Raw genomic sequence first — 18,090 nt, 5'->3', positions numbered from 1 at the left:
TCATTCTTGTATTTATATTTTAAGAAAGCAAAGGAGAGGCAATAAGTACAGCCTGATAACTGAACTTTCTGTTTAGAATTCCTTCCTCTCCATTGGGCCTTAGCTAGGTTTCAATAATTATTGCTCAGGCACATAGTCTTGGAGCTTTGCTTTTTCTCAGACTTGTACACAGTTCTAGGAAGGGTTGTTGCCAAAGCCATCATGTGATTTATTGACCCTCCACTGGGACAAGGGGGAACAGATATAACTTTGTGATTTTATTATAAGGAGGCTGGGTTAATATTTCTAGGTGAAACAAGCTACTATACCAAGTTCAAACATCTGAAGAGGGAGGTTAAGAAACCCTGAGTGTGGGGTGTAAGGATTATTCTGTCCTGGGGCTGTACAGACGTCGTCTGAAGCAGGGAGCAGGAGAAGAAAGGACACATTGTGACCCATTTCCAACACCTCCTGTGTGTAGAGGCGGAAGTTCCTTGCCTGCAGAGGGACACGCGCGGAGGAAAAATAGGAGAGTTACAACATGGCACTTACATAAACAACACCAAACTGGCATAAAACATCTAACAAAATTACACGACTTCAAGCTTGGAATTTTTATACAACATAAATATTAGGGTTCAGCCCATTTAATAATGCTATATAAAATCAAGATTTAAGGCAGTAATGTTCCACATAAACTCTGAAAACAACATTTATGCTTCTTATAAAAGCAGAAAATGATTGCATTCTGTGGGCTTTTCAAAATGATGAATATAATTACATGAAGCAACAAAAATGGATTGAATTAAAAATCCACTAGTTTCAATTTAAGTTGGTTAAGGGGGAAAAATGTAGTTTCTGGCCAAGGACTGAGAAAATTTTACAAGTATCAAAAAAAAAAAAAAATGTTGTATGCACTGTTAGGCAGTTGGGCAGCCTTCTCCCAACATGTATATGTAGCCCAAGAGTCACCAATGAAATTTGAGCTGTTTCAAACCTGCTAAGTCCAAGAAACCCTTTAATAGTATCGACTGTCACAAGTAGAGCTGTTTTTTTCCCCCCTCCTCATGAGCACATGACCACCTCTGGAATAATCGAGTTGTTCCCATAGCATCCTTATGGCATCTCTTGCACTTTAGTGAATTAGTATTCATTAGTTAATGAATACTAATACTAAGCTGGTTAATTCCATAGTTGGGTAACCACTGGACTCTGGTCCAACTCAGGCAGAAACCACATGGTACTGGCCATGCAGTATGGACTTAAAATCAGAGCAGTATCCCCGTGGAAGCACACTCCTGCAAACTCTAATTTCTCCCCCTGCCTCCATGGGTCAGAGGACACCTCATAGTTCTCTTTTGTTAAGAGAGAGTCAGATACTCTTTTAAGGGTCTTCCTAATATAGGCTGTGTGTCTTTGTTTGTGTGTGTGTGTGTGTGTGTGTGTGTGTGTGTGCGCGCGCGCGCACGTGTGCACATGTGTGCATGTGACAAAGAGAAAGGCCTAAAAGAGAAATTCAACCTAGTGCTACAGCCTATCAAACTAATAGAACCTAACACACTCAATGTTCTGTTCTATGCCAACAGTTTTTTTTGAAATGACTTATTTGCGGAGGTTAGATTTCATGTTTTAACTTACAAAAGACAGTAATTTTGACAGTAACTTCTCTGTTTGTGGCTAGATAGAATGACATAGCTGGGCCACTACTATAGATTATACTATTATCCTTCTTAGATAAATCATTTATACATCTAGCTGCACCCTTGTTTGTTTACAAAATGCGTATGTGTATGTATTCTCATTGCTGTATGCTAGTCTGATGTTGAGCCTTGGTCACTTTCAAGGTAGACTAGATGGCGGTTTTTCCTTGCTTGACAAGACCATAGTACAGTGGGGTCTGGAAAACTTGAAAGAGACTGATAATAGAGGAAAAGAGCAGAAGTATAGCTGTGTGTGCCTGAGGCATTAAATTCAAAATGTGCGCACACATACAAAGTGGTATTTTAAAAAAGAAAGTAAATATATATGTGTGTGTGTATATGTATATATATGTGTGTGTGTATATATGTATATATATCCCTCTTGAGTAAGTTTTATGCTACAGCATAGTTTCCATGAGCCATAAAAAGAAGATAAAAATGGTAAAGTCTAGTACCTGGTGTAGAGGTATATTGATCTGCTTAAGGAGAGCTTTCACTGCCATCTGGAGCTCGTAGAAGAACAATTGCATGGGGCAGTCAGAAGTATGATCCACACTTTCCATAGATTCAGAGCCAGAAAGCTTTTGGATCCATTCCCACTCCTCTCTGTATGTTGAGTCAAGTTAAAATTAGAAATATAACAAAAGTTCAGAATACAACTCAGAACTTGTAGCATATATGTCCAGAACCTGGACAAGCAATTTTTGGTGGTTATAACTCAATGCAATTCATGAAATTTGAACTTTTTGCCACCCAAATGGAGATTAAGCTTTTTCTAATTTAAGCTCTAGTTCACCTATCAAACCACATATGCCTCAGAACACAGCTCTAATTTGTGTGAATCAGTTTTTGAGATTGAAGCTTTCAAATATTTTGTAATAATTTCCTGACTGTTCTATTTTTCTTTCCCTGTGGATCCTCCATAAGTTCTAAGAGCTGACATTTTACCATAGGGGCATCTGCTGGTTAATTCCATAGTTGGGTAACCACTGGACTCTGGTCCAACTCAGGCAGAAACCACATGGTACATTTCAACCCTGTCCTATTGTAATGGTGGGGACTATTTTGGTTTCTTACATCTTCCAAAAGCTTGAACAGAATCACAAACAGAAACACCAGACAATTCCAATCAAAGGAAGCAGGGACACATATGACTACTTTCATCCTTCTCACAAACCAGTCACCTGTGCCTTCATTCTGCATGCTCTGTAGTCCTTCCTAATGAACTTTTACAAATGTCATGTCGAAGGGCAGGGAAAAGAATGGTGGTGGGAGGAGAGCACATCTGTTTCGTCCTTCAAAGGCTGCTCTTCAAAAAGAACTTGAAAGACCAAGGTAAATGCCTCTTGGGTAACACTGTTTCCACAGGTATTTTAGCACAAGTCTCTAAACACATTCAGTTGGCCCAGTTTCTCTTGGAACTCTGCAGGGATCAGCAGTGTGCTCTCAGGAGTAGGCTAGAGAGGAAAGGAAAGCCCTCTTTGGGGATAGAACGAGAGGAGGCGCTGACATATGTTCCCACCCTGTGAAAACCAAGGGATTTCCCCAAAGGGTCATACCAGCCTGGTCTCCAATCTGTGGGTCAGAAAACCAAATTGAATGTGGCATGAGCTTTTTCATCAAAAGCAAGCAAGCAAGCAAGCAAGCAAACAACACTTTGTTTTAAACTATCCCTTCAGAATAGCTTTTGTTTTCAAGATATGTTTAATTTCAAGTCTCATACTGTGCAAGATTTAGAAAATCTATTCTTTGTCCCAATAAGATAAAACCAATCAAAAGTAAGCCTTATTGTATACTTTTGGCTTTACACAGAATTACAATCTTAAAAACTGACTTGGGAACTCTTCTTTCTCATCACCGATACTGAACTAAACAAGAGGTTTGTGACTAGCTGAAGAATACAAAAAGCCTAAAGGACTACATTACTACAGTAGTGCCTTTAATCAAATTAGAAAATAATTTACCAGTATGAATACCATGAAACACCTACCACTGACTAATTGTTTTAGGTTGAGAATGAGGGAAATGGACCTGGCAGAGCGAAGGCTACTGGAATCTTGTAAAAATGAACTTTGGGTAGTTGGCAGAAGGAAATTAGTTGATACAACCGCTAAAAGAGTATAAGCTATTAGAACATGATCTAGAAATGGATGAAAACAACCATTGCCAAATCTACACAAATATGAGCCATGTAACATATTGGGACGACTCAGAAGATAACTAATGTTGATTGTTGAAATGACCACCAGATGGCAGACTAAAAGTCCAGGTGTAGTTGATAAGTGAAAGGAGAGAATATGTTGGTCAGTGAGTTCTTCAAGAGATCATCATTATCATCAAAATCATCATCATCATCATCATCTATTGCACTATCAAATAATAGTTATGTAGTGAACCCTGAGAGACATAATAGTTAGCAAGGAAAGTCTTTCCACTTTTAAGAACTGAATTCTAAATGATCAAATTAGAGTCTACTTTGGTTGTTAGCAAATCCCTAGGTGTAAATAGAATTTGAGGAACTAGTTTGTACTTTTTGAAGCAAATCTGGATAAATCTTGAGATTTTTTCCTTTTATTATATATTTCTTCTTTTTCATTTTTTATTCATGTTGAGCACAATTCAGTTCATTATAGTAGATTTTCAGAGGCCTGCTATTAGGGTTAGTTGTAAAATTGAGCCAGATTACCAAGATTGGGCAACTTTCCCAAAGCTAACAGGGTAATTCACCAAATGCCAAACCATACAGCAAATCTCCAACAGAGGCTCAGACCCTGTTACTTCTTTTCTTCCCTGGAGAACCATAAGAGGCATAGAAAACATATAAGATCCTCAGGCCAGGGGGTTAGGAGAAGGGAGAAAGAAGGCTTGAGGTGAGGGTGGGGGATCCTTTAAGACTCAGTAGCTTTATCAGATTCCATTCCCATAGATAATTTTAAAAACAAAGCGCACACACACAAAAAAACCATGACTTTTAGATTGTGAAGAAAAGGTATTAGAAATAGCAATTTGGGAGGAAAAGGTCATCTGTTCATTAATCAGTTAAGCATCAGTGCTTATACCATTGATAATGCAGAGGGGAACATGGAAGGACAGTGCCCTCTTTTAGTGGGCTCACTCAACCCACCAACCCACAATGGAAGCCCTCCTTATCCTAACATTAAATCTCAGTTGTGGCAGTGTGCTGTGGGACATCTCACCATTGAAACTGGGATGGAAAGTAACATTTCATTTTCCTTCGGGCACATCAAATTGGTCACTTGAGCCATTGTTTCATCACAAGGAAAATCCTAACTCCTGACCACTTACTTGGAAACATTATTGTTTTCACGAATCTTCACATGGCAGAGGATGTTGGGTAACTTTTGAGTTACAAGCACTTTGATCTGATCCACAGAGCTACATAGCTTTAGGTAACCTAGATATAATCCAGGAGAGAGACGCTGATGACTCCTTTTGTGATAGGAGAGGATATCCTGTAGGGTGAAACAAGACAAAATAAGAAATCACATTGAAAGACCATCTCAAAACCTTTTCCTCTTTAAGGTGGGCTTGTCATGAATGATAGGAGCTATGAATAATTAGGTGAGGAACACAGGTACCCTCATACATATAGGGGGAGTGCTGGTGCTGCAGCTAGTCTCACCTTTAGGAGCGTTCTCCCCCAAGTCAGTGAATCTGCCTTCAACATAGTCTGTATGCTTACTTTACTCACATTTCTATGCCAAGGCTAGGTGTGTGGGTTGTAATTGGGAATAAGCTGGTAGTGGTGGAGGCAGATAATAAAGATAGAATTCATAATTTCTTTCCTTGAAGGGTTTACTGTTTAGCCGAGAGAAAACAGACGTTTGCCAGTATAAAAGCTGACAATGCAGTTGCAAGAAGTTTCGTGCTTTCAGAAAAATTAAAATGGAGAAGTCCATTATAAAGGAAACCATTTAAATCAGAGTCAAAATTTTATAGCAAGTAGAACTAAAAGGTTGATTGGTTCTGTACCTTAAAAATTAAAAAGTAATTCCGAGATAATCATTTTATCTTATGTTATTAATTTTTAGTTATACCCCAATTCTGAGAATGAAGAGAGAATGCATTAAGCGTTGATTGCCTTTTTGGGGGGGAGAGTTAATTCTTTAGACTAAATTATAACTGAAATGATACTCCTCATATTTGATTTTTACAATGTCATCATGAAGAGGATAATTTTTGCAAAAATATTTGAGGGCTTCAATTTTTTTCCTGGAATCTTAAGACTTTTTTTTCCCTGGAATCTTAAAATGTTCTTATACAGTTCTTGTTCATTTTGTGCTTGTCAATCATTAACTGGTCTACCACTTCTAGAGTCTCAATTGTCAGTGGCTTTGCATGCGAGTCGATTAGGTCTCCACATCATCTTCATCAGTTTCACAAAATTTAGCATCTTTTGCAATATTTAAAATTTTGCTTTGTAATGGATTGGCATTGAATTTACATTATATTCTACAGGCTGCAGAGACTGAATGAAGTTGTTGGTATAGTAGGAAGTGCCAACTAAGTACAGAGAGATATTTGAATCAATTCTTGTTTTATTTGTGGTCAGTACTCTAATGAACTGTTTAGGTTATGACTTTTGCCTCCCTGAAAAACTGGAGGGACCCAGTTAATAATTAGAAGACACAGATGCTCCCTTCTGCCCATGTTAGTAGATAAGGCTTTTTAAACCTTTGGGCAGAAGGATGTGAGAGATTTAGGAGTGATGTGTCAGGTACTCATTATAAGGGAAGGTTTCCTACAAGCTAGAGTTTAGCTTGGTTTTCACAAATAGTAAAATAACTAAGATTCAAAGGTATCACCACAAAAAGAAAGGTAAGCCAGTGAGGTGGTGGAAATACTAATTAGCTTGATTTAATCATTCTACATTGCCCATGTATATCAAACATCACTATGTACCTCATATGTGTTTAAAATTAAGATTTGTAAAAAAAAGTACTAATAAAGATGAATAAATGGGAACAAAATAAAGGGAATCAAATCTGTACTAAATGTAGAGGAGGCACAAAATTAAAAATAAACTTGTATATATGGAGGAGAAAGGTATGAGGTTTTTTTTCCTTGACCACTATGCTCTAAAGGAACAATTTCTCATCTATAGGATTAACTATCATGATCAATTGTGTATTGTCTCCTCTGTCCCATCTTTACAAAGCATAGTTCCCATGTGTGTTGGTGACTATGGGAAATATTGGGGTTTCAGGTAAATATGATGTGACTTCTACCTTGAGGAGGTGGAGAAACAGATGAATAAACAGGTGATTATAACATACTGAAGTCAGATTTATAATAGAGGCAATGGAGGCATACAGTGAAAGAAGCACTTTATTTCTGTCCCTCCCCTGTTTTTTGGTGTGGGTGTGTTGGGGATCAAACCCAGGGCCTCACACATGATAGGTAAGCATTCTACCACTGAGCATAGCCCTGCCCCCTCTGTCTTCTTTTGTATTAGACTGCAAAATTTATGGCAGAGTTGTATTTTTATTGCTTTTTTGTCAGTAGTACCTAGTACTATTTGTGCATAAAATAGCTACACAACATGTGGAAACCACATCAGATCTCTAAAACAACATGGTAATTGCACAAAGGGACAAAATTAGAATGGTAACAATTGGGAATATGTACAAAAAAAAAAACAAAGTCTAAAGAACTTTTAAAGTTTCATGAAACTTTAAAAAATTAATATTTTTTTAATATTCTGGTTGAGAAGGATGAATTGTCATTAATACCAGGGTGGAAAAGGCTGAACTTACATTATAGAATATTTTCTATCATGTTTCTTATAAATAGATCTTAAGTAAGCAGTTGACTGGAAGAAGTTTGGTCAAGGTAAGTGTTTTAGGAAATAAACAACTAATTAAGGAGAGAGAAATGGTTAATGTGGGAATAAAAATGAGAAGTATTTGAATCAGAAGAATTTGATGATATGCAACCTAGGGGTACTTATTGAACAAACAGATGTGGCTATAGACTCGTGGGTCATTATTTTTAAGAAGTCATGGAGAACTAGAAGTCCCTAAAGACGAGAAAAGGACAAATATGCCTGTTTTTGCAATAGAAAGGGGAAAAAGCACAGGATGACCCTAGTAATTAAAGACCTTCAACATATTGATCTTTAGGAAAAATGAGAAAGAACCATCAAACAATCAATTTGCAGTCACGCAGGAAATCCCAAGGCACTAAAGAGAAGTCACCATGGGTTTGTGAAGAGCAAATCACACAGACAATTTTAACAACAATAAAATAGGATCCACCAACCAAGGGGAAGTCTGTAGTGTAATCTGTTTCATTAAGATAACTTGAAAACAAGTAGAATCTTGACCACATTACTTTAATAAGCTGAATATCTGGGTTAAGATTTGTGGTTAATGAAGATAGTATGGGAATAGTACATGGATTGAGTGATGGCCCAGGAGGGACTGGTCCAGAGGACCAATCTGTTCAGCTTATTTATTGACATTCCAGACAAAGAAAATCAAGAATGTGTGTGTCAAATTTGTGGGTCCCAAATTTAGTGTGGTTTTGATTTTCTGGCAAATAGTAATAAAGCTATGAATGACCCAATGTATTGGAAAAATAAGCCTATCATAATTAGGGTTGAAACTTAGTAGGAAAATGTGCTTGTAAAGATTCAAATCCAAGAGTACAAACATAGGATGGATCAGGGTATGAGAGAAAAACATGTGCGGGTCAGAAGTAACCACAAATAGATTGTGAGTTAGGAACATACCATGGTTATATAAAAACCAACACCATTCTGGGATGGAGTAATTCACTCTTTGGTTCAATTTTTAAAAGGACTGTTACTGAGCATCTACTATGTATTCCCTTTCCTTTACATAGTAATTTATCCTTCATTGGTCTGAATGCTTTTGCAACCTGAAAAATTCTTGGGAAGAGAAAAAAGCTGCCTTATTCACCAAATCTAAAGTACACTAGAAAGGCCCTGTAAATATTCCATCATGTATGTATACCACAGTTTCTCTATCCATTCATCTATGGAAGGGCATCTAGGTTGTGTACAACCATAGAAATGAAAAGTTGTACTCCATTTGTGTAAGGAATCAAAATGCATTCTGTAAAAATAAAAATAAAAATAGAAAAAAGGAAAGGCCCTGTAAAACCAATTTGGATGTCTGTAGGTCTATATATTACCTGATTTAGCCTCTAACCTGCATTTCTAGCCTCTACCTTCCATTATAGTCCTTTTGTGTCCCCAGTATCCAGCCATAATGGATTGCTTTTTCTGTCTGCATGCATTCCCTAATTTCTCTCTTTTTTTGTTAGTTTGTTTATTCACTTATCCTAACAACTTTTATTGAGCACCCACTATGTATAAAGCATTATGCTAGGTTATTAATGACACCAAGATGAACAATACATGTTTCCTCCCTTCATGGTACTTTTCAGTATATGGGAGGAACATGTAAGACAGTTTTTCTAACACAGCATAATAAAGGTCATAAGAAGATTATTTAAGGTCCATGTTTAACCAAGGAAGGGTGAGATCTGTTCTTCCAGGTTCTGTCTCATTTTTTTACTATGCCCTTTAGTTTAATTCCTCCTCACTCCCTTCTCTTGCTCTCTTTTCTTCACCTGATAAACTTAACTTACCTTCATGGCTCAGCCAAATGCCACATCTTCTGCAATACCTTCCCTGATATTTCCAGGCAGAATTAATAGCTGCTTTGTGTGCACTCCCATAGTACACTGTTTGTACTGCTATCAGGCACTGGTTTAATTCTGCCTTGTATTACCTTGATTTGTTTACAAGTCTGTCTCCTTCCCTTGACTGAACTCCTTGAGAGCAAGGACCTTGACTTATTCATTTGTTTTTCATATAGCACCTAGAAGAGTGCCTGACACCTATTTGGTGTTGAAAAATACTGTTTATTCAATATGAAGTGAAAGGCCCAGAGGTGGTGGGTTCTGGGGCTGGGCCTCTGGGGGAAAATATGCTATGCTGGTTCAGTAACTGGGAAGGGTATGATCAGATATCCTGAGATCTTGTTAAGGAAACAATAGATAGTTGCTTTTATGATAACTGCAGGACCTTTATTGTGCTGGATGACGTGTGGAAGGTGAATTCTGCAGGGTGGCATAGGTTGCAAATAGTGATTGCAAGACCAAGATTACATAGGCCACAAAGAATTTTAATTTGCTGAATTGTTTTCTAACTTTTGAAGAGATTTCACTCTACACTCTGGATTTCCAACTTCTCTCAAAAAGCACAGCATGCTTTTTTTCATTCTTACTCTGTAATAGCCAAGGCTGAATAGGGATGCCTCTTTAGATGGGACAAGAATTCTCCACATTAATGTAGTCCCTATTACTTTCACTTGTTTCTTTTTTAAACATGAGGACTCATACCATAAAATCCATCCCCTTAAAGCATGCTATTCAGTGTAGTATGTTTACAAGGTATAACTATCCACCACTGTCTAATTCCAGGCCATTTTCATAATTCCAGAAAGAACCCTCACATTCATTATCATTCTCCAATTTCTCCTCCCCTGCCCCTAGAACCACTAATCTACATTCTGTCTCTATGAATTTGCTTATTATGAACATAGCAAACATATAAATGCAGTCATATAATAAGTGGCATTTTGTGTCTGGCTTCTTTCATTTTTGCATAATGTTTTCAAGGTTCATCCATTCTGTAACATGAATCTTCATTCATTTTTATGGATGAATAATATTCCATCATATGGTTACATCATATTTTGTCTACCCATTCATCAGCTCTCTTGGATTTCAGATCATTTTTACCCTCTGGCTATTATGAATAATGATTGATTGTATGAACACCGATGAATGAGTTTTTGCGTGAACTCAATTGCTTCTTAAGGCGTTAAGAAATTAGCTCGTTTTCATTCATCTTTTTTTGATTCCTTTAAGTTTTGATACTTATGTTAGTTGCTGCTTGGGGATAGAAAGAATAGGAAAGTGCAGAGAAAACAGTAGAATAAGGCAGAAGAAGTAGCAGGTCTTGGGCACCTGCAGTGTAAGAGGATACTGAGTACCTGGAGATGACAAGAAGAAGAGAAGGAGAGCAGGGATGGGAGGAGAAAGAGGACAAGCCTCACCATGGTTTCCCTGGACATACTTTAAAGAAAGGAGGCAAAGAAAGCAAGGTGGTGGGTGCAGGCAGTATAAGACAGCATGGTGGAATGGGAAGGGAACCAGGGATGTGAGTACTAGTACCTCTTAATGGTGCATTTCAGCTGGTATGACTTTGGCCAGCTATTTCCTTGAAAGCCATGGCCTCATCTGTGAACTAGACAATAGAATTATTCAATCTCAACTGCATTTTCATGAGGATCAAATAATTTAGATGTTGCAAAATACTGCAAAGTTGAATATAGAGTTAACATGTGAGAGATTAATCTTCAGAGGAAACTTCATGTCTGAGGTATTCGGTTACTGAAATAACCCCTGAAGAGAATAACCCAGCACCCAAGAGGGGACTTCTTATTGGATATACATTCATTGCCAATTAGATTGTTTAGAGGGACTCTAAATGATCCATATTTCTCTTTTCTTTCCCAAGAAAGCATGATAATGATTTTTCTCTACTAGATATATGAGAGAGGTCAGTTTTGAAGGTCTGGGTTTGAGGAGGTCAGGATGTTGAAGGAGTTGGGTATTGGAGCTTACCTGGGGCCCTATGGATTAGAGATGAGTTACAGACTGAGATTTTGTTACAGCCCTGGCCTTTGTTGAAGACCCTATTGTAGATCATATAGTTTTAATACAGATTTTCCTAATTGTTATGAAAGGTAGATGAAATGATGAAGTGTCCCAAAGGATGACTGGGCCAGTGCCAGAGGTCTCCAAGAAGAGCAGGGAAGAAGAGATGGATGGGGTGTGTCCTGAGGAGAACCTAGTATTGCTTGGATTTTTCTGAGCGGAGAAATAATAAAAATAACTAATGTTTATTGTGGTACTCTTCTTCTGCTTTCCATATGAACCCCTTAAATCTTCATTAGAACCCTATGAAATAGGACTTTGGAGGAGGAGTAGATACAAGGGGTGAGAAGTTAAATAACTTGCTTTGGTCACATAACTAGAAAGGAACCATACCCAGTCAGCCTGATTCCAAAGGGTGGCCAGGATGTGTTATAAGGTAGCAGGAAGAAACCTAGGCTTCCAATCAAGAAGCCTGGTGGTTATCACTCCACTGCCCTGAGAAAATCAAGTGGTCTGTGGCCAGTTACGTGGGAATTACCCAGACTGCTTTGGGCCAAGCAGTCTTTGCATCAAGACCTAGCTCAGCCCTCATGTTGAGTTGGTGTAGTCAACTCCTGACATAATTAAATCTTAAGTCTAGAACTGATTGTACACCAGCCCTAGGAGTTTTATTCCACATTTCCTCTCCAGCATAGGACCTGTATGAGAAGGTGGAGAGACAGAAAAAGTGGGGGAAAGAAAAGGGAGAGTGGGGTTGGTGGGAATGACATCAAGCAGGAATGCGCCAGTCAGCAGGGGTAAATTTTCCACTTGGATCTGTGTGGAAACCTGATCCTGCCTCTATTTTTGGTCTCCTTCTCTAACAACCTTTCACCAGATTGGAATTTTTCTGCACCTGTAACACATTTTTAATGTAATAAGTCTAGGAGAAACCAGGTATTATATCATGCTGGGGCCTGGGCTGTGTTTCTAGGAGTAAAGGTAGCCCAGACCCCAGTTTATCCCTATAGGGGATTAGTGTATTAGTCACCCTGTAAAAGCTCAATTTATTATGATTTTTTAAATGTTTCTTTTAGCACTTGCTTATAAAAGGTGAAGAGGGGAGCCACGGATGTGTCTGTGTTCCCTGCCCCCACCTCCCCCACATATGCACATACACTCTATCAATTTCCTATGAACCCACATTCCATAAAATCAAATCCAGAGGCATTGGCTTTGACCAATTAGCTTACCCATGCTGTGTTGGACTTTTGTCCTGGTTTGGGGCAGTGTAAGTAATGAACAGGTGAGATTATTGTACCAGGCACCCCTCAGTTGGGAATGAAAGGAAGTTAGAAAGTAAATTAGCTGTTAAAGGTGACCATGAGTGGCGATTGGGACCAACATGCAGATTCAGCTTGTTCATGTATGACTGGGCCCTTCCTTTCCTGTTACTCCAGATGGGCTGTCTGGTGGATATATGCCATTGATTGCATGGGGCTCAGTGTAGATGTTTCTGCCAGTTTATCTTCCTAAATGGAGAGTTCTATACAACTCACATCACAGGGTTTAAGACACACACACACACACACACACACACACACACACACACACAGAGAGAGAGAGAGAGAGAGAGAGAGAGAGAGAGAGAGAGAGAGAGAGAGAGAGAGAGAAACAGTTTGATGTCCATGCTCACTTAAGAACACGAGGACACTTGAGGCAGTGTGGTTGCTGGGACAGAGCATGCACTCATGAACAGACATGGGCTTGTGTTCCATTGCTACCATCCAGGCCAAGAGTCTGCATCTAAGTTGCTTGGGTTCTGAATTCTGGTGCCTATTCAGTACTCCGATGAGTCTTTCATCCTTTATTTCATCTCCCATCCCTCACTCACAAAAATCCTAACTCCTATCCTAGGATGTTATGTGACAGAGCAGAAAGAAGCCAACTTCCAATAAGAAGAGCTGAGTTGAAATCTCAGTTCTGCCATTTTCTAGCTGTGCACCCAGGGGTACATTCCATGTTTTGCAGGATCTGAAGATAACACAGTTTCTGGTCCCTTCTCTAAGAAAAATAATACAAAATTATCAATGCATATTGCTAGGGTGCTAGTCAGTGCCTTGGAAGAGCTTGTGCAAATGAAGAGCTGAATGACATGGAAACATCACTGGTTTTGCTAAATTGAATCTCCCTGTATAGCTCTGTGCCAGTATGTTTGAACCCTGGTTATTTCATTCCTAAAATGGATTTAATAATGCCTGTCTGTTCCAAGAGAGTATTGTCAGAACAAACAAGAGTAAGTATATGTCAGAGTGGTTTTGTTCAGTATTATATACATATGAATATATCCAAACACATACTCTACATGTATTATTATTATAATCCAATCTGGTATTGATTTAATGTCTTGGTTACACTATGGATAGATACCTACTCAGTCATTGGTCTGAGTGTTTCTTATTGGTTCAGTTGGTCAGGGCATTTTCAGAGTGATCATTGTTTGTATTACTTGATGAGTTCCAGATCTAGAGAGGGATAAATAAAAATAAGCTTTGGCATCTTTCCTGTGTCTGGAGTATGAGGAATGGCCCATCTCAGGAATCTCAGTCACTGAATCTGAATATGTCTTTTGGTGTATTTCACTAGAGCCTCCACAATAGTATCTGGGATTTCAAATGTATCAGAAAATTAAAAACAAAAACAAAAACAAAAACACTTTGTACCTGGATAGTTATCAGTAAAATGTCTAAGGCTGTTGGTTCTTCGGGTGTTGATAGAGACTTCCTCTGGCTTTGAAGCTTTGAGATCTGCATCCATTTGCCATTAAAAAAGGAATAAAGCATCTCCACCTCCCTGATGGTGACTATGAGTATGTTTCCATGCCGGTCTTTAATGGGCTCATAGTAAACTCTTCCCAAGTTGTGCGTTCCAAGTAAATTCTAGAAACAAATAGATTACTGGTAGCTTAGTTGGTATTGTAAAAGAAAATGAACACAATTGCAACCAAAGACGTGAATAATTATCTGATTTCTGAGAAGCTGTTTTTCAGACTTAAATCTAGAATATGTTTCATCATAGAAATGTTCTTAACAGAAGCTCAAAGAAAATATCTTCACCATGAGCCTGAAAAGATTATAGCAAGAGGCACAAAAATTATGTTTTTTTAAGCAAATTCAATATCTGTAAATATCTCTTACCCACATAACACACCAGCACATAAACCTCAGTTACCAGCACTTGAAGAGAATCCCAGATGTTTTAAAGAAAAATGCCTGATATTTCAAGTATGCTATTTGTGGAGTTTTCAAGAAATCTACAGTAAGCTAGTATGAGGTAGGGTTGTTTAAAATGAAGAAGTGAATTGACAATGTAGCACATTGTACAGGTCCCCGAATGACTGCACATTCCCTTCAAGATGCTTTAATTGAAAGATTATCCTGGTTTGACTTATCTGCATTTGAGGGAGTTTCATTTATTTAAAAGCTTGTTAAAATTTCTTATGAATTAGTTCAACTAAGGCAGACAATACTTTTAGAAAGGTAGGAAGGGAAGGGCGCCACACTAAGCATGGAGGGATCAGGGTGGGTGTTACCAGAATGAATAGGAGTTTTACAGATATGCAGGGTGTGAAGATTTCTTATTTAGAGCACTGGATGATTAGGATAAAATTCCATCTTTTAAAAAATATTTATGTTAAAAAAAATCATCCCCAAACTCCCAATTGGTACTTTTGTGAACTCACATAAAGATGATGAGATGACCTGCTAGCATTAGAGCAAAAGTGAACTGGAATTTGTAAAAGTGACAAGGCTGTCCTAAAAATAAATGAGCCAGCTGGTCAGTATTCATGTCTGTGAAAACATTGGAGTAAGGACTATGTCTTAAGCTTTTTATTCTTCACAAAGATCAGATACATAATGAGTAAGGAATTTCATAATTATTAGTGTATCATAAAAATTCATTTGGCAGAATTATTATTTTCTTAAAGTGGCCTAATCACTTAGATTTTTCCTTTCCAAATGAATGACTTCTAAATCATAGAGAGCTAGTTTGGATAAGGTTTTTAGTTCAGTACTATGTAGTTCCATGATTTTATATAGAGGCAGTTTGCTAATAAGTGGTGTTGTGCTGGTAAACTGGCTAATGAAACAAAACAAAACAAAAAAATGGGGCATGGCTCATTTGTAGCATATACCAATCTCTGGTGTAAATATACCTGCCACAGTTGATTTCAGGCTACCCAGGATTTAACACAGTTTTCCATATTCCTGAATATTTAACAGTTTGCTTTCTTGAGCTAGTTAGACTCATCCTCAGCCACCACTGCTATTAAGACTTGACTTAACTGATATTCAGTTTGAGGGCTGGCTGCCATTCATTAATAGTTGGACTGTTTTTTAACGTAGCATGAATAATTTCTCATTTAAAAACTTTGTCCACTTTTGTAAATTAGCACACAACAATATGTTAAAGTACTGGGAAGAATGCAGTCCTTGGAGAAATATGGATCTGGAGTTGAATCCATATGTGCTACTTTCTATTTGTGTGACCTTGACACAAATTAACTTTTCTTGGCCTCAGTTTTATCATCTGTTAAATGAATATCAATACTAGTACATTATCCTCATGTTATGGTGAAGATTATATGAGATAGTTTGTAAAGCACTTAGCGCAGTACCTGGTACCTATTCTGTTAAAAAAATAAAAGTTGTTCTACTATTATTATTTATTATTACATATTAATTAAAGGAGGAGGTGATTATAGAGCAGAAACAGAAAACGGAATAAATTGTACCAATTGGTATACACCACAATACAGGTTAAGTCAGCGCATGGTGGACACAGAGGAGAAAGACAGATTGTGGTTAAGGCTCTGTAGGTCATGGTAAAATACTGGGCCACTGTTGAAAGGCAGGGAGTACTGTGGTCAGGACCTTTTAGGCTGGCTGCTTTGGCAGAAGTATGGAAAATGGGCTGAAGAGTAAGAGTGGAAGCAGAGGGGTGACTTTGAAGGCTTTTGATGTAATTGGAATAATCAGGCAGTAAGTAGTTAGGATGGAAAGAGGAGGAGAGTAAGATAAAATATGGAAGAGGAACTAACAGGATTTACGTATGACTGATGCCTATGAAGTTACATATAATACATTTTTACTTTCCTCAGAACATTGCAAAAAATTCTAGATAGTAAAGTGACCTAAAATATTGTATCAATTCACAAGTTGAGTTTTTCCTCTTCATCTGAAAAGGTTTTTTTTGTACCTCCCCCCCCCCCCGCCAAAAGAAGGTGCTAGACATTTCCTATTTAATTAAACTTTCATTTGTTCAGCAGACTAGCTGCCAGGTACTGTACTAAGCACTTTAAAAACTCTTATCTCATTTAAACATTTCATATTTCTAGACATTTTCATCCTAGAGACTGGAAGATAGTTTGGGCAATAGAGCCCACAGCAAAAAATGAAAGCAACTTCTGTTATTTAATTGGACAAACAAAAATATGAAGGAGAGAAGGGACTCTATAACAGGCTTTTGATGAGGGATCTATAAGGGGCTGACTATTTGTTGAAGACTGTGAGGCTCTGATTGCTATGCAGGGCTGGAGAAATATCCAGGTAGTAACGGTGGTATGAGACACATTTCTGTGATCACTTTTCTGTTTGCTTAGATGGAGTTTCCCACAACTGCGATTTTTGAGGTGCCGGGGTTGAACAGACAAATACACGTATTCATCCAACTAGTAAGCACTGAAGACCCAGTACACACCAGGCATTGGGGATATAGATGTAATCAAGATAGATACATTCTTCAGACTCAGGATGTTATGATCCAAGTGGATCACTATATAGACAAAGAGAAAACAATGAATGGGATTATGGCCATCATTCTGAAAGAATACAAGATACTGTGGGAATGATTCAACTAATCAGAAGATCAGAGAAAGGAAGTACAAAAATTAAGCTGGGATATGAAGGAATGTAGGCATTAGCAAGGCAAAGAGGTAGAAGAAGAAGATTCTAAACAGAAAATAGCATGTGAGTTAGCAAGAGATTGAGAAAGACAGGCCAGACAGTTGGAAGAAAATCAGGAGAGTGTGGAATTGTGGAAGCCAATGAATATGCCAATTTGAAAAAGGAGAACGGGACCATGTGTATCCAATGCTGCTGGGATATCAGTTGCAAAGAGGACTTAAAAGTAGTCATTGAGTGAAACAGAAGTCATTGATAGGAATGGAAATGGATTTTTTGGGGGACCTGCACCATGTCATTTTGGGGTTGTCATTAAGAGAAGGAATACAAAATTGAAAATGTAAAATTAGGTATAAAAATGAATATTTATTTAGAATGAGAAAAGAAGCCCTACTTCTCCTGTCACCTTTCCCTCATATATTGGAGTATCTGGAATTTTGGGTCCCCTTTTCTCCTCAAAATTTCTTTTAGACTATTTCTCAGAAATGCCTCTCGATGGCAACCCAACTTCCCCTCCTCACCTAAATCACTCCAGGACTCCCATACTCACAGGGACTCACAGACTTCATTAGTATTATTTGCCTCCGATTACTGGTAGCCTTAGAGTGCAGTTTTACAGGCATGGTGGCAGCAAAAGTGAGAGAGGGCTGAGGGCTGATGGGAAAAGAGGAAGTCAATGGAAAAAAGAGGATGTAGGCAATGTTTTCAAAAATTTGGGTATAAGCAGGGAGAAGAGAGATTGGTAGCTGAAG

At 38.1% G+C, this 18,090-nt stretch overlaps 1 protein-coding gene and 1 long non-coding RNA gene across 5 annotated transcripts in view; one reads left to right on the top strand and one right to left on the bottom strand.

The window, feature by feature from the left end:
- The window catches only part of ANKFN1 (ankyrin repeat and fibronectin type III domain containing 1), a 564,723-nt gene that overhangs the window by 261,829 nt on the left and 284,804 nt on the right, over positions 1 to 18,090 (bottom strand). For 2 of the 4 annotated variants that reach the window (XM_079131399.1, XM_079131396.1), the window contains 4 exons: positions 14,099 to 14,314; positions 4,986 to 5,152; positions 2,135 to 2,285; positions 309 to 477 (listed from right to left, as the gene is read on the bottom strand). In XM_079131399.1, the coding sequence (XP_078987525.1) occupies positions 309 to 477; positions 2,135 to 2,285; positions 4,986 to 5,152; positions 14,099 to 14,314 (703 nt within the window). The other 2 variants (XM_079131397.1, XM_079131398.1) reach the window with 2 other exon arrangements.
- Positions 1 to 18,090, top strand: part of LOC306656378 — a 73,712-nt gene that overhangs the window by 30,037 nt on the left and 25,585 nt on the right. The gene's annotated exons all lie outside the window — the stretch shown is intronic.

This window comes from Sciurus vulgaris, assembly GCF_902686455.1.
Source record: "Sciurus vulgaris genome assembly, chromosome: 3".
Classification (NCBI taxonomy): Eukaryota; Metazoa; Chordata; class Mammalia; order Rodentia; family Sciuridae; genus Sciurus; species Sciurus vulgaris.
The sequence above is the reverse complement of the archived record's forward strand: the minus strand, read 5'-3'. Positions and strand labels throughout refer to the sequence as shown.